This window comes from Bufo gargarizans, chromosome 5, assembly GCF_014858855.1.
Source record: "Bufo gargarizans isolate SCDJY-AF-19 chromosome 5, ASM1485885v1, whole genome shotgun sequence".
Classification (NCBI taxonomy): domain Eukaryota; kingdom Metazoa; phylum Chordata; class Amphibia; order Anura; family Bufonidae; genus Bufo; species Bufo gargarizans.
This window is the reverse complement of record NC_058084.1, coordinates 380,028,950-380,050,931: the sequence shown is the minus strand read 5'-3', so window position 1 is coordinate 380,050,931 and position 21,982 is coordinate 380,028,950. Positions and strand designations below refer to the sequence as shown.

The window sequence follows — 21,982 nt, the reverse complement described above, 5'->3', positions numbered from 1 at the left end:
GAGATCAGCATTCAGCAATGTCAATGATTAAAGTTCAAGTTACTGATTAGTTTATAAATGTGCTCCTGTGAGCGGCGTGGCCCTGTATATTCTAACCCCCAGGCAAGCATCCCTGTCACAATGGGAACGCCTGGGGGTTAGAATATACCATCGGATTTGAGTTTTCACACTCTCACTAAGAGCGTGAAAACTCAGATCCGATGGTATATTCTAACCCCCAGGCAAGCGTCCCCGTCACCATGGGAACGCCTGGGGGTTAGAATATGATCGGATCTTCCTTACTCAGTGGCCTGGCTGGAGCCTCCCCAGCCTCTGTGTTGGCCCGGCCCTGCGTGCGCCCTGCTCCAGTCCAGTCCTGACTCCTCCCCAGCCAGTCCCGAGCCGCAGTGTAGTGGGCGGGCGGTCCGCGGCTTGGGCCTGGCTGCCTGTTTGTAGTGTGTGTGTGTTAAAAAAATAATAATAAATCAACAGAAGGCGGCCCGCACGGACCCCCAGTGGCGTAGGGCCCCATAGCCACTGCTATGGTTGCTATGGCGATCCCTACGCCATTGACCTGGAGGCAGTGGATGTGAGAGGTATGTGCTGCTGTATGGCAAATACAGCAAAATGCTCTGTGTGCGGGGGGAGGGTCAATATAGAGAACTGGGCCAGGGTAATGCAAAGTGTTAATATGCACTGTGAATATAAGCCCTGTACTGTGTTGTCACTGTGCATATTAACCCTTTACTGTGATGTCACTGCATATTAAAGGGGTAATACGGGATAGGAAAATAAATCCCCTTTCCAAAGGATAGAAGATAAGTGTCTGATCGGGGGGGTCTGGCCGTTGGGATCCCCCACGATCTCCTGTATTGTACTCCGGATCTCCTTGTGCCCGGAGCGGTGGTCAACACTCCTCCTCCATGTATCTATGGGAGAGCCGCAGATTCAGCACTTGTGTATCTCTGGGCCTCATGTTCAAGTTTTGCCTAAGGCCTCACAAAATGAGGGCTGGTGGCTTCTCTCATGCCTCAAAAGCATACATGTGCCAGAAGTATAGGCCCCAAAAACTGAGAAACAGGGGGGCACAAAAAACAAAGTAGGACTCAAAACAAAGGAGGAGTGTGCCATTGGATTGAGGTAGGCGGACAGACTTTTTTTTAAAGTACTTTCTATGGATTTTATTTTAAAACCCTACATAGGTCTATTCTGCCCGTTTAGGTGCCACAGATCACCCGATGAACGAGCAAAGCGCTCACTCGTCATGTGAAACTATCGTTCATGGGGAAACCTAAATGATTGTTTCTGGGCAGCAGATCGTGCTGTCTAAACAGAACTGGGCTGCCCAGAAATAATACTGTGGAGGTGATCGCTGCATGTAAATGTTCTTGTTTTTACAGTAGACTACAGGAAACACAAAGACCAGAGTCTAGTTTCCGTCTATTATAGCATACACAATAGGCCCAAGTCAATAAGAAGAAGGAATTCATACCAGGGTCATTGTTTGTAACTTGTAAATCCTTTATTTGTTCTGACGGTTGAAAATTGATTCTTGTTAACCAGGAGTTCAGGTCATAGTAGGCTTCTGGCACTTTATTAAGGATATGTATGAAAAACTCAGCAACTTCTTCTCCTTTACATTGTACCAGATCAATAATCTGACGAACCTGGAAGAGAAGAAATATCTGACATTTTACATTTCATGTCACTTGGTTCATATGGCTGACATCTATAAAACTGTGTTAAAAAGGGGTTGTCCGGGTTCAGAGCTGTACCCGGACATATCCCCATTTTCACCCTGACTTGAGCAGTTCATGCTCTGATGCTCTCCTTTGCCCTGCGCTGAATTGCGCAGGGCAAAGGCATTTTGTGGAATTCCGGTGACGTACCGGGCTCTCCTTAGGGCTGTCAGGCGGAGGCTTCCGCCCAGCAGTGAGCCCGGTAACATCACCGGACCGCCCATCAGAGCCAGTGACGTCACCGAGCACACTGCTGGGCGGAAGCCATCGCCCAGCAGTGTGTTGTAGTAAATAAAAGAGCCCTTGCCCTGAGCAGGCAAGGGAGAGCATCGGAGCATGAACTGCTCCAATGCTCAAGTCAGGGGGACTGCCTTGGTGAAATTATGTGTATGTCCAGGTTCAGCTCTGAACCCGGACAACCCCTTTAAGGAAAAGAAGTGTATGACACACTAACTCAAATATCATGGCTACTACAGGTTTAATTTTTTAAAAACAGATGGACAATGCAAGCTATGCATCTCCTAAGGCAATACTGCAGCCTGTACTGTTTCCAATACCAAATACATGTTGTTGTCTATAGCCCTCTTCTGGAAGACAATCTAATGTGATCACATAACAATCATATTGACGACACGTTACAGGAAATCATTGCCTGCCATTGTGACTTTAAATCATAACTTTACATTAAGAAGTGAAGGAGGACATTGTCACTGGTGACACAGGAAAAGTCAAGAATAGGTGACATATTTTTCATTTTAGGCTACTTTCACACTCGCATTTTGGCTTTCAGTTTGTGAGATCCGTTCAGGGTTCTCACAATTGGTCCAAAACGGATCAGTTTTGCCCTAATGCATTCTGAATGGAAAATGATCCACTCAGAATGCATCAGTTTGCCTTCGGTTATTCTTCATTCCACTCTGGAGGCGGACACCAAAACGCTGCCTGCAGTGTTTTGCTCACCGCTTGACAAAACTGAGCCAAACGCCAATGTAACCCAATGTAAGTCAATGGGGACGGATCCGTTTTCTCTGACACAATAGAAAATGGATTAGTCTCCTAATGACTTTCAATGGAGTTCATGACGGATCCGTCTTGGTTATGTTACAGATAATACAAACGGATCCGCCCAAAACGCGAGTGTGAAAGTAGCCTTAGGTCATTTAAAGAATCTATTTGAACAAAATCGGTAAAAAAAGGAATCTTCCTTCAAGGTATATTTTATCTAAATTTATTTTGACTGAAATGAATGGCCTCCCTTGCAAATGTTACAAGGAATTTCCAGTGACAGAAATTACACAGCAATCATTTTGGGAACATAAATAAAAGTAATAAAGAAGCAACAATTCCCTTTAATTGCAGAAACACTGATGTACCTAACCTATGCCCACTAATGATGTCATATTCTAAAATATCTGCAGGTCACATTAATTCAAGGGGTATTCCAGTTTGATTAAGTTATCCTCTCTCCGCAGTATACGGAATTCGATCGAGAACGGGAGCCCTGTACCGACTACAGCCCCCCTGAAATGAACGGCACTGCCGGTTGGGCATGCATGCGGCTGCCCCATTCATTTCTATGGGAATTTCTAGAGATAGCCAAGCACTTTCTCCAGAATTCCCATAGAAATGAAAGGAGCAGCTATGCACATATGGGAATGGCTGCTCCTTACATTTCAGGGGGGCTGAGGGGGTATGGGGCCCCGTTCTCATGATTGTGAGGGTCCCTGCAGTAGGACACCCACCAATCTAATAGGTTTTACATGAGTGGGACTTGCCTTGTCTGCTGTTGTTGAATAATTCTGAACAATTTCAAGTGGCTATACCGTCTGGAGCAGGAGAGGTAAATTATTTTTATATTACAGTATGTCTGATCTGAGGTGTAATGTAGATTGAGGTCTAATTTGAGGGTCTTATCTGAGGTCTGATGAGGATTGGGGGTCTAATTTGAGGGTATGATGAAGACTGGGGGTCTGATCTGAGGTCTGATGAAGATTGCGGGTCTGATCTGAGGTCTGATAAAAAAAATAAAATATATATTTTCCTCTAAAACCTAGATGTATTATACATAATATATATATATATATATATATATATATACATATACAGTACAGACCAAAAGTTTGGACACACCTTCTCATTCAAAGAGTTTTCTTTATTTTCATGACTATGAAAATTGTAGATTCACACTGAAGGCATCAAAACTATAAATTAACACTTGTGGAATTATATACATAACAAAAAAGTGTGAAACAACGTAAAATATGTCATATTCTAGGTTCTTCAAAGTAGCCACCTTTTGCTTTGATTACTGCTTTGCACACTCTTGGCATTCTCTTGATGAGCTTCAAGAGGTAGTCATCTGAAATGGTTTTCACTTCACAGGTGTGCCCTGTCAGGTTTAATAAATTGGATTTCTTGCCTTATAAATGGGGTTGGGACCATCAGTTGCGTTGTGGAGAAGTCAGGTGGATACACAGCTGATAGTCCTACTGAATAGACTGTTAGAATTTGTATTATGGCAAGAAAAAAGCAGCTAAGTATAGAAAAACGAGTGGCCATCATTACTTTAAGAAATGAAGGTCAGTCAGTCCGAAAAATTGGGAAAACTTTGAAAGTGTCCCCAAGTGCAGTCACAAAAACCATCAAGCGCTACAAAGAAACTGGCTCACATGTGGACCGCCACAGGAAAGGAAGACCAAGAGTCACCTCTGCTGCGGAGGATAAGTTCATCCGAGTCACCAGCCTCAGAAATCGCAGGTTAACAGCAGCTCAGATTAGAGACCAGGTCAATGCCACACAGAGTTCTAGCAGCAGACACATCTCTAGGACAACTGTTAAGAGGAGACTGTGTGAATCAGGCCTTCATGGTAGAATATCTGCTAGGAAACCACTGCTAAGGACAGGCAACAAGCAGAAGAGACTTGTTTGGGCTAAAGAGCACAAGGAATGGACATTAGACCAGTGGAAATCTGTGCTTTGGTCTGATGAGTCCAAATTTGAGATCTTTGGTTCCAACCACGTGTCTTTGTGCAACGCAGAAAAGGTGAACGGATGGACTCTACATGCCTGGTTCCCACCGTGAAGCATGGAGGAGGAGGTGTGATGGTGTGGGGGTGCTTTGCTGGTGACACTGTTGGGGATTTATTCAAAATTGAAGGCATACTGAACCAGCATGGCTACCACAGCATCTTGCAGCGGCATGCTATTCCATCCGGTTTGCATTTAGTTGGACCATCATTTATTTTTCAACAGGACAATGACCCCAAACACACCTCCAGGCTGTGTAAGGGCTATTTGACCATGAAGGAGAGTGATGGGGTGCTGCGCCAGATGACCTGACCTCCACAGTCACCGGACCTGAACCCAATCGAGATTGTTTGGGGTGATCTGGACCGCAGAGTGAATGCAAAAGGGCCAAACAAGTGCTAAGCATCTCTGGGACCTCCTTCAAGACTGTTGGAAGACCATTTCAGATGACTACCTCTTGAAGCTCATCAAGAGAATGCCAAAAGTGTGCAAAGCAGTAATCAAAGCAAAATTGTTATGTATATAATTTCACATGTGTTAGTTTATAGTTTTGATGCCTTCAGTGTGAATCTACAATTTTCATAGTCATGAAAATAAAGAAAACTCTTTGAATGAGAAGGTGTGTCCAAACTTTTGGTCTGTACTGTATATACGCACACAGTATATATATATATATATATGATATTATATACACACACACACTAAAGGATCTGTACAGACCAAAAGTTGCGCTCAATTTTTTTTAAAATATAGTGACATTAAAAATTAAAAATAACATTGAAAACGTGTTTTAAGGTGTAAATGGTTGTTAAGATGCTTTTTTTTTTTTACATGAGTGGCACTTGCCTTGTCTGCTGTTGTTGAATAATTCTGAACAATTTCTGATTCTTCGGTGGAACAATATCCATGGTCGACCAAATTCTCCAGTAAGCACTCTGTGTTTCTTATCAGATTGACCAATGTTTCCCGGTTCGTTGTAATTAACCAAACATAGGACTGTTGTCCGGGCTGCTGTAGTTCCATTGTCCTGTAGTGAGTTCACCGAAGACTTCTTGAGACACGTTCAGTCATGAACTACAATAAATAATAGTATAAATCAAAAAATATACTGATAAGAAAAAAGGCAGCATTTAAATTACAGGGTATTACGGCAAAAAATACAAACAAACAATACACTGACAAGAACGTTTAACCCCTTCAAGCGACAACCAGTTTGGACCAAATGCCAGAGCCCCATTTTTCAAATCTGACATCTGTCAGTTTATCTGGTAATAACTTTGAAATGCTTTCACTTATCCAAGCCATTCTGAGACTGTTTTCTCATGACACATCATACTTCATGTTAGAAGTGAATTTGAGTTAATATTTTTTACCTTTATGCATAAAAAAATCCAAAATTTGGAAACATTTGCCATTTTTTTAAATTTGAATTTCTCTGCTTTTAGGAAGGACAGTGATACTTCATAAAATAGTTATTACTTTACATTCCCCATAAGTCTACTTCATGTTGGCATCATTTTGTAAATGTCATTTTGTTTTCCAGAAAGTTAGAAGGCTTAGAAGTTTAGAAACAAATTTTTAAATTTTGAAGAAAATTTCCCAAACCCACTTTTTTCAGTTATGGAGTCACTTTGTGTGGCTTACATAGTAGAAACTGCCCATAAATAACCCCATTATAGAAACTACACCCCTCAAGTTATTCAAAACTGATTTTACAACCTTTATTAACCCTTTAGGTGTTCCACTATAATTAAAGCAAAATGGAGGGAACATTTTTAAATAAAAAAAATTTGCGCTGATTTTTCATTTAAATACATTTTTCCTGTAACACATCAAGGGTTAACAGCCAAACAAAACTCAACATTTATTACCCTGATTCTGCAGTTTACAGAAACACCCCATATGTGGTCGTAACCTGCTGTATAGGCACAGGGCAGGACACAGAAAGAAAGGCGTGCCATATTGTTAACAGGGCAGATTTTGCTGGAATGGTTTTCAGGTGCCATGTCACATTTGAAGAGACCCTGAGGTACTCCTACAAAGAAAACCCCCAAAAGTTACCCCATTTTGGAAACTACCCCCCCTCAAGCCTTGCAGGGAGTCTGTCATGTAAATTTCACTAATATAATTGCCAGCAATGGCCATCAGAACATTATAACCTCACATTTATGTGATCTGGAAAAGCACTTTTATTCCCATGAAAATGTCTCTCGAGTGCCCAAGCCCACCCCCCCTTCCCCGCTATCTGCTCCTCCCCCTACAACGATGTGATATCAGGGGAGAGGGGAGGAAGCCTTGGGAAGTATATACCCTGTGATATAATTTAAATATATCAATAATATCTCCTTAACCCTTTCGCTACCAGCGCTGGAGCGATGTAGGAATATGGTGCCCGCTCGCACGTGCAGTGGGCGTCATGGCCGTCAAGTCTCTGTTTCAAACGGCAGAGACCTGCGGCTAATTACTGTGACCAGCAATAATGCCGATCGTGATAATAACGAAAGGCAAAGGATTTAGATGCTGTGATCAAGTGAGATCACGGCATCTAAATGCGCAATACTGACACACCCTGTGGCCAATGAGGGCCTCGATAGTTGCGCTGAACACTATGAGCCTCGCTGAAGAGGCTGATAACGTTAATGCTGCAATTCTTATTTTAGCCACCAGATGGCAGGCCAGCATAAGAAATTAGACATTTTCCATCCAAAACCCATTTTAAAAATCCCTGATAGTACAAAATTAAAAATCATACTGTAATTTATAGGCTCAAATATGAGCTTCGAAATCAGAAAAAAATTGAAAACATTTTAAAAAAATACCGGTGTATAAAAAAAATGTTTAAATCCATATAATAAAAAAATCCGTAAACAACAATAAAAATAAACATCATGGGTATCACCACGACCAAAAACGCCCATGCTATTAAAATCTAATAAAAAAATTCCAATACAGAAAATGACGTAACGGAAAAAAGGATCAAAATGGCCGATTTGCCATTTTTTCATTGCTTCTCTTATCCAAAAAAATGCAATAAAATGTGATCAAAATGTCACGCACACTCCAAAATGGTATCAATTAAAACTGCGAATTGTCCCACAAAAAATGAGCTCCTTAAACAGCTCAGTAGACATAAGTATAAAAAGAGAATAAAGGACATGGGTCAGTTTTGCCGCAAACGAAACGCCGTGGGAACAAAAACAGTAAAACGGTGAAGAAATTGCATTTTTTTCCAATTCCACCCCATTTGGATTTTTTTTTACCACTTCCCACTACATTTTATGCCACAATTAATGGTGGCATTAAAAAGTATGACTTGTCCAACAAAAAATAAGCCCTCATACGGCCATGTGAACGGAAATATAAAAATTTTATGGCTCAAGGAAGATGAGGAAGAAAAATGAAAACGCAAAAACTAAAAAACCTCCAGTAGTGAAAGGGTTAAACAACTGAATAAATAATAAATACCCCTTGTAAAACAAAGTTTGCCTAGGAGTGTTTGATGCACGCGTACTGGGAAGCTTGGTAGGGCAGGGGGGCCCATACTAAGTCTGGCAATGGGACCCTTTGCAAATTGCGTATGCCTCTGCCCATGCTGTAAATATATTATCGCCCAGGACAGTCCTTAACCAAATCGATGACATTGTATCAAAACAAATATTTGATTTTGTATATTTGCATTCTGTAATTTTCATTCCATTTAACACCTTTTATAAACATTAACTTCGGATTGCAAACGTCAAAGTCTACACAAGTAAGGGCACTTTTACACTAGCGTTATTCTTTTCCGGCATAGAGATCCGTCCTAGGGGCTCAATACCGGAAAAGAACTGATCAGTTTTATCCTAATGCATTCTGAATGGAGAGTAATCCGTTCAGGATGCATCAGGACGTCTTCAGTTCAGTCTTTTTGACTTTTCAGGCCGGAGATAATACCGCAGCATGCTATGGTTTTATCTCCGTCCAAAATACCGGAACACTTGCTGGAATGCCGGACCCGGCATTAATTTACATTGAAATGTATTAATGCCGGATCGTCCTTCCGGTCTGTGCATGAGCAGACCGGTAAAAATGTGCGAAAAAAAAATAAAGAAACTGATCCGTTTGTCATACGGAGACAGATCCGTTCTTGCAATGAATTTGTGAGACGGATCCGCATCCATCTACAAATGCTGTCCGTTTGGTTGCAGATTGCCTGATCCGGCAGGCAGTTCTGGCGACGGAACTGCTTGCCGGATCACTCTGCCGCAAGTGTGAAAGTAGCCAAAGGCTACTTTCACATCAGCGTTTTGGCTTTATGGTTTCGATATCCGGCAGAGGATCTCAAAGCTGAACCGTTTTGTCCCCATTCATTGTCAATGGGGACAAAAATGATCAGGATGCATCAGTTCCGTTTTCTTGCATTTTGTGTCCGGTCTGCAAAATAGAACAAAAAGGATCCGGCATTAAAATTAATGTAGGTCAATGGTGCCAGATCCGTTTCTATAGTTACCGAACTTATAATTATTTATTCCGTTTGGATTTAAAGGGTTTCTGTCACCAGAATTAACCCTATTAAACTGGCTGACATTAGCGATGTGCTAAGGTCAGCAGACCCTAACTGTACTATTTTTGCTTATTTATATATGACACACACATAGCAAATTATGCTGGTCCCCCTCATGGCCCTATGTGTCACAGCATTGCTTTATTAATGTCCCCTCATGTGTCCTAAACAGCGCACATAACTGTCTTTGTATGCCAAGTCTTTCTTTACTGCTGAAACAATCGCTCTCCTATTGATAAACTCCTATTGATAAAATCCCCAGCCTCTGTACTCACTATGAATGCACTGCAGCGAGCGGGCCGGCGCATGACTGACGGCACTCAAGTCAGTCACGCTCCTCCCACTTGAAGCAGAAGCGCGACTGACTGAAGTCATGCGCCGGCCGGCCCGCTTGCTGCAGTGCATTCATAGTGTGTACAGAGGCTGGTGAGCCTCATTTTTGGGTCGGCCAAATCGCCATATCGCAATCGGCGATTATCGCAATACGATTGCTTTGGCGATTTTATCGTGCAGGCCTAGTAGATGCCTATACTCTAAACTAAGAACTTTGAAGGAGAACGATTAGACATACAAGTGCTATGTTGTTCAATCACCATTATTGTACAGATACCAGCTATAGCAAATGAACATGCATCAAATAGCCACAAATGGTATCTGAGTAGAGGAATGCAACCATAAATCAAACAGGAGAAACAATCTGACAACGTAAGGTACAAGGGGAGTGATACGAGGAGTATAAAAAAGGGAGGGGAGGGTAAGGAAAGTAAAAAAGTGGGCACTGAAAAGCTTAAGATAAAGAACTAGGGTAATGAGGAAGCTTCCTGAATGTCCCTGGATGCCAGCCACTCCCAAAGCACCAATAAATCCTTGAACATGCTCCAAGGATTCCATATTTTAAAATATGTCTACGTGCCCCACATCATCAGCAGTCAATTAGTATAAAGGGACATGACTTAGGGCCCAAGCCAATATGGTTTAAGAATTTTCTCCAGAAAGTTCCAGTCCACCTGATCGAAACCCTATATGAGGCATAATGGCGTTTTAGAGATGTTAGCATAGGATATGAACAATTGAGATGATTCCTCTAACTACAACTTTGGTCAATGTAAGAATCATTTGGATAAAAACACGGTATAATAGATATTTAAACACATTATAATACCCTCTCAGGCATTATAAAGGCCCCACTTTCTGATCCTTCCTGTAAAATCCTTGTTTTGAATGTTTTTCCTTGATTATATAATTGTATTCTTTATTGTTAACAGCTCAGGTTAATTCATGTACCAGACACAGGCGCACTTGTATGTACGCCTTTGTAAGGCTACTTTTACACTAACATTTTTCTTTTCCGGCATAGAGTTCCGTTCTAGGGGCTCTATACCGGAGAAGAACTGATCAGTTTTAGGCCTCTTTCACACTTGCGTTGTCCGGATCCGGCGTGTACTCCACTCCACGGATCCGTCTTCAAAATGCGTTCAGTGTTGCTATGGCACCCAGGACGCTATTAAAGTCCTGGTTGCCATAGTAGGAGCGGGGAGCGGTATACTTACAGTCCACGCGGCTCCCGGGGCGCTCCAGAGTGACGTCAGAGCGCCCCATGCGCATGGATGACGTGCCATGCGATCACGTGATCCATGCGCTTGGGGCGCCCTGACGTCACTCTGGAGCGCCCCGGGAGCCGCATGGATGGTAAGTATACTGCTCCCCCGCTCCCCACTACACTTTACCATGGCTGCCAGGACTTTAGCGTCCCGGCAGCCATGGTAACCATTCAGAAAAAGCTAAACGTCGGATCCGGCAATGCGCCGAAACAACGTTTAGCTTAAGGCCGGATCCGGATCAATGCCTTTCAATGGGCATTCATTCCGGATCCGGCCTTGCGGCAAGTCTTCAGGATTTTTGGCCGGAGCAAAAAGCGCAGCATGCTGCGGTATTTTCTCCGGCCAAAAAACGTTCCGGTCCGGAACTGAAGACATCCTGATGCATCCTGAACGGATTTCACTCCATTCAGAATGCATTAGGATAATCCTGATCAGGATTCTTCCGGCATAGAGCCCCGACGACGGAACTCTATGCCGGAAGACAAGAACGCAGGTGTGAAAGAGCCCTTATCCCCATGCATTCTGAATGGAGAGCAATCCGTTCAGGATGCATCGGGATTTCTTCAGTTCAGTCATTTTAACTGTTCAGGACGGAGAAAATACCGCAGCATGCTACGGTTTCATCTCCGGCAAAAAATCTGGAACACTTGCCTGAATTTTTTTCCATAGGAATGTATTAGTGCCGGATCTGGCATTTAAAATACTGCAATGCCGGATCCGTCCTTCTGGTCTGCGCATGCGCAGACCGGTTAAAATGTGAACACAAAAATAGAAACAAATCTATGTCCGTATGACAAACGGACAGAGAGATCCGTTCTTGCAATGCATTTGTGAGACGGATCCTCATCCGGATCAGTCTACAAATGCTGTCTGTTTGCGCGCAAATTGCCGGATCGGCGGCGGAACTGCTTGCTAGATCACTCTGCCGCAAGTGTGGAAGTATCCTAAGAGGTAATTTGCCTTCCTCCAGCAAAATGTTCTATTAACTGCAGGTTAAACCTTTCCTGAACGGGAATCACTCCTTGCCTTTCTGGAGCCGTAATATTTTTATTTTGCCATTTACATACCCGTTTGAGGACTTTTTTTTTTTTGCTGGACAAGTTGTACTTTCGAATGGCCCCATTTAATATTGAATATGGTGTAGTGGGAAGCTGGGAACAGATTCCAAATGGGGTGGAACTGGATGCAATCCCGCCACAGTTTATGGGTTTTGTTTTTACAGCATTCTTCATTCTCTAGGTCAGTATGATTACAATGATATCACATTTGTATACTGAAAAAATAATAAACTTTGCAAACATTTTTTTTTTCTTTTCATCAATGTATTCTGACCCCCATAACTTTTTTATGGCTATGTCTACGGAGCTGTGTGAGAGCTAATTTTTTGGGGGCAATCTGTAGTTTTTGTTCATATCATTTTACAGTGTGTATGACTTTTTAAATTCATTTTTATTAATTTTTTTTAGGAATAGGTGAAGCAACCATTTAGTTTTTTTCCGTTACAGTGTTCACTGTACGGGATAAATACATTTATATTTTAATAGTTCAGGTGTTTGGGGAAGCGGCAATGCCTACAATTTTTATTATTGGGAAAAGGAGGGGTGATTTGAAATAAATAAATAAAATATAAAAATGTTTTAAGTCCCACCACAGGGGACTTGAACATATTATCTTCAGATCACTTCTCCCATAGACTGCAATGAATAACCATTGAAATCTATGGGAGATTTAAAGGGTTTCTACCATCAGAATTACTGCTATGTAGCTGACTAACATTAGCGATGTGCTGATGTCAGCACTACATAACAGTGTGTTTTTTACATTTGTCCCTGCAGCCGTTTTGCTAAAATACACACTTGTAAAATATGCTAATGAGCCTCTAGGTGCTATGTGGGCATAGATTCAGTACCTAGAGGCTCCGTCTACTCACCCTCTATCCCGCCCAGGTCCTCCGTTCTGCCCGTCCTCTTGATTGATGTCCAAGTTCCATGCATCGTTGAAGAAATCCCGCACCTGCGCCGTTCACTTCTGTATTCAGCGCAGGCGCAATGAGTGAAGGCCACGCTCCTGGTGCCGGCTTCCTTACTGTGACGTTCATCTCACAAGTGGCATGGAAATGAACTCATTAGTGGTCTTTTATCAGTGGAAAAAAAGTCTATTAAATCCGGATGTGTGAAGAAGCAGGATTCAGACTCATTTCCATCCCACTTGTGACCTGAACAATTCATAGAAATGCTTTTCAAGGAACCCAGGATACAGAAATGAAAATGGGAGTTGTACGCAGAAGGGCCAGAGTTTGAGAAATCCCATTATCCAATCATCCTTCTCTGACCAATTATGGTATAAAAAAAGTGAATTCACCATTTGCTGATACTGCCACTGAGGAAGGGGAGGTACCCTGAAACGCGTCTGGCCCTGAAGTTTCAGCAAGCACCCACGTTATTAGCGGTGTCATTGGATTCTAAAGACGTCTACTAAGATCCGGACTAAATCCCTCTGGTGGAACGCACTGCGCATATTTGGAACCCACAGCCGAATATTTCCGACGTAACTTACGTTGATCACGTGGAGACTACTCAGTCATGCGAAGACGCCGCGCTACAACCGAGACCACACGGGACGCCGTAGTAGGTCCAGGCAGTAGGAGAAGTAAGAAGCTGAAAGTTCACAGCGCAGTGGTAACGTACTCACCTAATTATATTTCCACATCGCCAGTTTATAGTTAATTTGGGAGTCCATCCAACTACATTAGATGGACATATTTTAACATAGAGTGGCTGCATTTCAACATAGAGTGACTGCCGTCTTATAGGACTATCTTGGTCATAACTGATGCAGTCATAGCCTATTGGGATATCAATTAGAAACATTGACACTAGTCATTCTATTGTGAGTCCAATTTGAGGCTTACATCAACGAGATACGCTATAGTGTGGCTCATACCAGAGCATTCCAGCATTATCCTCTCCTACTATTATATTATCCAGCCGCATGGTTTTATTCCAAGTGATTTTATGCGATTTTATTTTGTGTGATTTACTTGATGCAATTTTATGTGTATGGTTTAGTTGGATGCGATTTTATGCATATGAGGTGTCCTTTGAGGATTAAACTATATCATTGAATTTGCTGCCCACAGTTCTCAAATATTGAGGTGCCCCTCCTTTTTACGAATTAACCACAGAGAATGAACTGCTTCCCCGATCTCCCCAGTAAAAACCACCTTCTATATTGTGGGTTCCAATTATGACCACAGCATTTGAGGGATTAAAGGGAATCTGTCACCATGTAGCATCTTCTCAAACAGTTTGCATAGACACATTGTCACAAGGGTGTCACAACCTATCGCTGACCCTATGGTGTCTGGGGTCAGAAGGTCGCAGCGGGTGGCTACTAGCCCGATTTCAAGGGATCACTCCATGACCTAGTTGTGGGAATGGATTCCGGTCCAGGTTTTCCTGTTTTGGTTTGCGATCCTTTTTTTTATCTATCTAGGTACCGGTGGTTTTCCTTTCAGCTGTTCTTTGTCTGCCACTCCCAGCCACTATATATTGTCTCTTCCTACTTCCCTTGTTGCCAGATATAGACCTTCCTTTCAGGTTATCTATTCTGACCTCAGGTGGCATCGCTGTGGAGCCTGCAGGAGCTGTTGGAACCAGTGCAGTTGGATCTCCGGTTCGCTCCAGTTTGTTGTCTCCCTTCTGAGATTATATGGGGCGTTTGTATTGTTTGTCCACTCCCTGTTGTTACACTAGGTGTCAGTGGTAAGGACTAATGCTTCCACCACCCTACTCACTACCTAGGGCTTATTTCAGGGTAGGCCAGGGACGAGGCACATGATTGGCGTACAGGTGAGCAACCCATCTAGGGACGTCAGGGTAGCCAGGTGCCAGTGCTAGGTGAGTTAGGGGTCACCACTCCTCCCTCTCCCTTGTGTTAGGGCACCCGGTCTCCCTTCACTCTGCGCCGCACGTCTGGTACCTGCCATACCAGATGTGATACACATAGTTTTGGTTCTCCTGATTAAAACTGCTTTGCTTTTGTTGATCCAAGGATGAGCCACAACTATGTGTCTGTGCAAGTTGGATATGGAGGTAGCAAGTGACAGATTCCCTTTAAATATCTGCGATTGGCATAACTGTTGATCGCAGAGATTGTCTCCATATGTCTGCTGTTTAAAACAGCAGAAAACTGGCGCTATGGCACCTGCTATGCTCCTGAGCGGACACCATATTTAAAGACACGACTTCCTCCGTACTTGTAAGATGGCAATTTGAAGGGGTTAAAGCGGTTTATATCTGCTGAGGGCACTACAGGGGGCATTATAACTACAGGGCAATATACGGTGCATTGTATCTGCTGAGGGCAATACAGGGGACATTATAACTACAGGGGAACTACAGGAGGCATTATAACTACTGAAGGCACTACAGGTGGGGCTTTATAACCACTGGGAGCACTACAGGTGAGTCATTAATACTGAGAGCACTATATAGGGAGCATTATACTGCTGCAGGCACTATAGGGGAGCCTTATTTATACTGGGAGTACTGTGGGGCATTATTACTGGGCACAATATGGAGGAAACAACTACTAATGGGGACATTCTTAGGGAGCATTATGACAATTGGGGGCACTACTACTAGTAAGGGCACTCTGGGAGAGAATTAGTACTATTGGTGAGACTTTGGAAAAGCTAGCTTTACAGCACTATTATGTCTGTAGTATAGTGTTTGGAGGGCCTTGGGGTCCCAGTGGGCACAGTAGCAGCAGGATAACACTGTTGAGGTACTAAAAGGGGGAGACTGATGGAAAAGTGGGAAGTATAAGATATCTGTGTGGCAAAATCAGCAGAGATGAGACATAGTAACATAGTAACATAGTACATAAGGCCGAAAAAAGACATTTGTCCATCCAGTTCGGCCTGTTATCCCGCAAGTTGATCCAGAGGAAGACCCCTCTCTAGTAGCTATAGCCTGTAATATTATTAAGCTCCAGAAATACGTCCATGGCCCTCTTGAATTCCTTTATTGTACTCACCATCACCACCTCCTCAGGCAGAGAGTTCCATATTCTCACTGCTCTTACCGTAAAGAATCCTTTTCTATGTTTGTGTACAAACCTTCTTTCCTCCAGGCGCAGAGGATGTCCCCTCGTCACAGTCACAGTCCTGGGGATAAATAGCTGATGGGATAGATCTCTGTACTGACCCCTGTTATATTTATACATAGTAATTAGATCTCCCCTCAGTCGTCTTTTTTCTAAAGTGAATAACTCTAATTTTGATAATCTTTCAGGGTACTGTAGTTGCCCCATTCCAGTTATTACTTTAGTTGCCCTCCTCTGGACCTTCTCCAGCTCTGCTATGTCTGCCTTGTTTACAGGAGCCCAGAACTGTACACAGTACTCCATGTGTGGTCTGACTAGCGATTTGTAAAGTGGTAGGACTATGTTCTTATCACGGGAATCTATGCCCCTTCTGATGCAACCCATTATCTTGTTGGCCTTGGCAGTAGCTGCCTGACACTGGTTTTTGCAGCTTAGTTTGCTGTTTATTAAAATTCCTAGATCCTTTTCCATGTCAGTGTTACCGAGTGTTTTACCATTTAGTATGTACGGTTGACTTGCATTTTTCCTTCCCATGTGCATAACTTTACATTTATCAGTGTTAAACCCCATCTGCCACTTATCTGCCCAAGCCTCCAGTCTATCCAGATCCCTCTGTAGTAGTATACTGTCCTCATCAGTGTAAATTACTTTACACAGTTTAGTGTCATCTGCGAAAATTGATACTTTACTATGCAAGCCTTCTACAAGATCATTAATAAATATATTGAAGAGAATAGGGCCCAATACTGACCCCTGAGGTACCCCACTAGTGACAGTGACCCAATCTGAGTGTGTACCGTTAATAACCACCCTCTGTTTTCTATCACTGAGCCAGTTACTTACCCACATACAGACGTATTCTCCCAGTCCGAGCATTCTCATTTTATATACTAACCTTTTATGTGGTACAGTGTCAAATGCTTTGGAGAAGTCCAGATATACGACATCCATTGATTCGCCGCTGTCAAGTCTAGAACTTACCTCCTCATAGAAACTGATTAAATTAGTCTGACATGACCGATCCCTCACGAAGCCATGCTGATATGGCGTTATTTGCTTATTTCTGTTGAGATGCTCTAATATAGCATCTCTCAGAAAACTTTCAAACAGTTTACCCACAACAGATGTTAAACTTACCGGCCTATAGTTTCCAGGGTCTGTTTTTGGCCCCTTTTTGAATATTGGCACCACATATGCCATGCGCCAATCCTGTGGGACATTCCCTGTCAGTATAGAGTCTGCAAATATCAGAAATAAGGGTCTGGCTATGACATTACTTAATTCCTTTAGGATACGGGGGTGTATGTCATCCGGTCCTGGCGATTTGTCTATTTTAATCTTTTTAAGTCGCTGATGTACTTCTTCCTGGGTCAGACAGGACACTTTTAATGGGGAATTTATTTTTGCATTCTGCATGTCATCTGACAATTTATTTTCCTCAGTGAATACATTGGAGAAAAAAATATTTAACAGCTTTGCTTTCTCCTCATCGCTCTCTGCGACTTCCCCCTCATTACTCTTTAAAGGGCCGACACCTTCAGATTTATACTTTTTAACATTTATATAATTGAAGAACATTTTAGGGTTAGTTTTACTCTCTTTGGCAATTAATCTCTCGGTCTCTAGTTTGGCCGCTTTTATTTGTTTTTTACATGTTCTATTTTTTTCCTTATAGTTTTTCAGTGCTTCCGTGCTACCCTCCTGTTTCAGTGAATGATATGCTTTCTTTTTGTCATTTATTGCTTTCGTTACAGTTCTATTTATCCACATTGGTTTCTTTTTATTCCTTAACCTTTTATTACCATACGGTATGTACCTCTCACAATGAGATTTTAGGATGTTTTTAAAGATATCCCATTTTGTGGCTGTATTTTTATTTTTGAGGACTTTGTCCCAGTTAGTTTGGCCTATGGCCTCTCTTAGTTGGCTAAATTTAGCTTTTTTGAAGTTTGGTATTTTTGTTCCTCCCTGTAGAAACGCTCTTTTGAATGATAATTGGAAGGTTATTACTTTGTGGTCACTATTTCCCAGGTGTCCCCCAACCTGCACATCTGTTGTTCTGTCCGGCCTATTGGTTAATACTAAGTCCAGTATGGCCGTCCCTCTAGTCGGGTCCTGAACCAGTTGGGAGAGGTAATTGTCTTTGGTTATTGCCAAGAACCTGTTTCCTTTATGAGATATACAAGTTTCAGTTTCCCAGTCTATATCTGGGTAGTTGAAGTCCCCCATAATAACCACCTCATTATGATTTGCCGCCTCGTCTATCTCGTTTAGTAATAGATTTTCTGTGGACTCTGGTATATTAGGTGGTTTATAGTAAACTCCTATTAGTAATTTATTGTTGTTTTTAGCTCCATGTATCTCTACCCACAGTGACTCCACATGTTCATGTCCCTCATTTATATCTTCGCGGAGTGTGGGCTTTAGACCGGACTTTAGCATGTATCGAATGGAGAGGATGATGAAAGAGAATGTCTGCATTAGAGACCTCACTGGATGTGAAAGGTATGCAGTGCTGTATTCTCCTGTATGTTTGGTAGTGCTAAATGTTATGTACATCCAAATATGTCTTTAATACTAGAGTTGGGGGGAGGGGTTGGATTTAGAATTTGGCCCTGGGGGTGGGGGCGCCATTTCCATTTTCACCTCAGACAGCAAAAAAGCTAGAATTGGCCTGATCCCCCACCTATCACTATCAGCAGTGGCACTGGAGAAGTTTTTCAGCCTTATTTGCCAGTACCCACATTTATAAGGGTACTTTCACACTAGTGTTATTCTTTTTTGGTATTAAAATCCGGTAAAGGGTCTCAATACCAGAAAAAAAACGCATCAGTTTTGTCCTAATGCATTCTAAATGGAAAGCAATCCGTTCAGTATGCATCAGGATGTCTTCCGTTCCATCCCTTGTACGGTATTTGACCGGCAAAAATACTGCAGCATGCTGCAGTATTTTTTCTGGCCAAAGTCCCGGAACAATACAGCGCATTAATTTCCATAGAGATGTATTAATGCCGAATCCGGTACCAAGTGTTCCGGAAATAGCTGCATCGCCAGATCCGTTATTCCAGATGATATTGGATGAGAGGGATCCGGTATTTCACTGGATCCTTCTAACAGATCCAGAAAAAAAAGCTTTCCGTTTGTATACGGATTGCCGGATCTGGCAGGCAGTTCCGTTGCAGGAACTAAAGTACCCTTAGAAATAATTTGCAGGATTATATATTATTTTTTAAATCTAGATATTGACATTAAACATTTACAAACCTGACCAAAAATGCTAAAAAAAAAACAAAAAAAAAAACCATGATTTAAACAATGCTTCATTTTCTAATGACATATTCCCTTTAAAAGAACACACTCTAAGGAGCTTTTTCTCACAATTCCTCACAACATATACAAGAACTTGTAGATATGAACTTTTCCTTTTAGAAGCCAGCCAAACTTGGTACATTACTTAGGGGTTACTTTGCCCAGTTCCTTAGATAAACTCTATAGTGTTAATTACCCTATGCATTTTTAGATCCATAAAAGATGGTCTTACAAAACTGCATCAGCCAATTTTTCACGGACATGCAGGATCAATACCTTTAAAATGATAATTATTCGTAGGCTATTCATTTAGTACTTAACTATACCAACAGAAAGTAGAGAGATTATCACCCTTTTGCAAGATATACCTAAGGAGTATGACACAACTGCAAACCCACCAAGACATGGTCGTCCACCTAAACTGACAGCCCAGGCTAGGAGAGCACTAATTAAAAAAGCAGCCAAGAGGCCCATGGTCACTCGGGAGGAGCTGCAGAGATCCACGGCTTAGAATCTGCCCACAGGACAATTAGTTGTCCACAAATCTGACCTTTATGTAAGAGTGGCAAGAAAAAAGTATTTTTTTTTTAAAGCAAGCCCTGTTAGCAGTTTGCCATAAACCATGTAGGGGATTCAGCAAACATGTAGAAGAAAGTGCTCTGATCATATGAGACCAAAGTTGAACTTTCTGTCCTAAATGCAAAATGCTATGGGTGGTGGAAAAATAAAACTGCACATCACCCTGAACACACCATCCTCACTGTAAAACATGGTGGTGACAGCATCATGCTGTGGGGATGCTTTTCTACAGCAGGCACAGGGAAGCTGGTAAGAGTTGATGGGAACATAGATGGAGCTAAATACAGGGCAATCCTGGAGGGAAAACTGTTATAGGCTGCAAAAGACTTGAGACTGGGGAGGAGGTTCATCTTCCAGCAGGACAACTACCCTAATCATACAGCCAGAGCTACAATGGAGTGGTTTATCAAAGCATATTCATGTGTTCGAATGGCCAAGTCAAAGTCCAGACCTAAATCCTATTGAGAATACTTGAACATTGCTTTTCACAGACGCTCTCCATTGAGCTATTTTTGTCACGGTAGGTAGGATAAGGGAAGGAAACAGAACATGACAAGGCAAACAAAACAACCGTCTAGGCCCCAAATGCTAGGGAACAAAGGGGTCACCTCCTAGCAATCCCTAAAACACTTTCCCTAAGCTGCTATGCCCATGTGCATATCTCGATAGTAGATATGCACACGCCCACGTACCTAAGACTATAACACACTCAACCAAACCCTCAGCTGTAGGGAAGAGGGAAAGAGGCACCCAGCTCCTTACATACCAAAGGAGCTAGCGTCACCCTAGAGGCCTAGTAAAAACAGACACAGAAGGAAAAGGACTTATCTACAGATGTGTTGGAGCAGACGATCCACCAAATTTACAGAGCTCACAAAAGGCAGAACTATAACCCGCAAGGGCTATACGGAGAGAGGGAGGAATAAATAGCCTCAACAATTACCTAAAGAACAACACCTGGGAGGAGGTGGGATTCAGTTCAAACCCATGACAAAACAAACTGTCAGATTGAGTCAGCAACTTTGACAGATCTTCTCAGAACACCCACAGGCAGGGCGTGACAGTTCCGCCCCCCCCCCCCCTCTACAGGTGACCTCCGGACACCCAGGTCCAACTTTATCTGGGTGTACCCTGTGAAAGGCATTGACAAGGCGGCTAGCATTAACATCGGAAGCTGGAACCCACATTCTTTCCTCGGGACCGTATCCCCTCCAATGCACGAGGTACTGAAGGGAACCCCAAAGAACACAAGAGTTTGCATAACCAAAGAATTTCTCCACAAACTGTCAGAAACTGTCTCCAGGAAGCTCATCTGCATGTTCGTCGTCCTCATCGGGGTCTGGACCTGACTATAGTTAGTCGTCGTAACCGACTTGAGTGGGCAAATGCTCACATTCAATGGCGTCTGGCACGTTGGAGAGGTGTTCTGTTCACGGATGAGTCCCAGTTTTAACTGTTCAGGGCAGATGGCAGACAGCGCATGTAGCGTCGTGTGGGTGAGCGGTTTGCTGACGTCAACATTGTGGATCGAGTGGCCCATGGTGGGGTTATGGTATGGGCAGGCGTATGTTATGGACAACGAACACAGGTGCATTTAATTGATGGCATTTTGAATGCACAGAGATACAGTGACGAGATCCTGATGCCCATCGTTGTGCCATTCATCCACGACCATAACCTCATGTTGCAGCATGATAATGCACAGCCCCATATTGCAAGAGTCTGTACACAATACCTGGAAACTGAATACATTACAGTTGTTGCATGGCCAGCATACTCACCGGACATGTCACCCATTGAGCATGTTTGGGATGCTCTGGATCGGCGTATACGACAGAGTGTTCCAGTTCCTGCCAATATTCTGCAACTTCGCACAGCTATTGAAGAGGAGTGGACCAACATTCCACAATCAACAACTTGATCAACTCTATGCGACGGAGATGTGTTGCACTGCATGAGGCAAATGGCGGCCACACCAGATACTGACTGGTTTTCTGACCCCCTCCCCCAGTAAGGCAAAACTGTGCACATTTCAGACTGGCCCTTATTGTGGGCAGTGTAAGGCACACCGGTTAAATATTCATGCTGTCTAATCA

The 21,982-nt window shown here is 42.8% G+C and overlaps 1 protein-coding gene across 5 annotated transcripts in view; it reads right to left on the bottom strand.

Moving 5' to 3' along the window:
• The window catches only part of LOC122938013 (nucleotide-binding oligomerization domain-containing protein 1-like), a 110,275-nt gene that overhangs the window by 50,923 nt on the left and 37,370 nt on the right, over nucleotides 1-21,982 (bottom strand). For all 5 annotated transcript variants that reach the window (XM_044293264.1, XM_044293261.1, XM_044293267.1 and 2 more), the window contains 2 exons: nucleotides 5,592-5,819; nucleotides 1,472-1,646 (listed from right to left, as the gene is read on the bottom strand). In XM_044293264.1, the coding sequence (XP_044149199.1) occupies nucleotides 1,472-1,646; nucleotides 5,592-5,768 (352 nt within the window). In that variant the 5' untranslated portion in view covers nucleotides 5,769-5,819. The remainder of the gene's footprint in view (nucleotides 1-1,471; nucleotides 1,647-5,591; nucleotides 5,820-21,982) is intronic.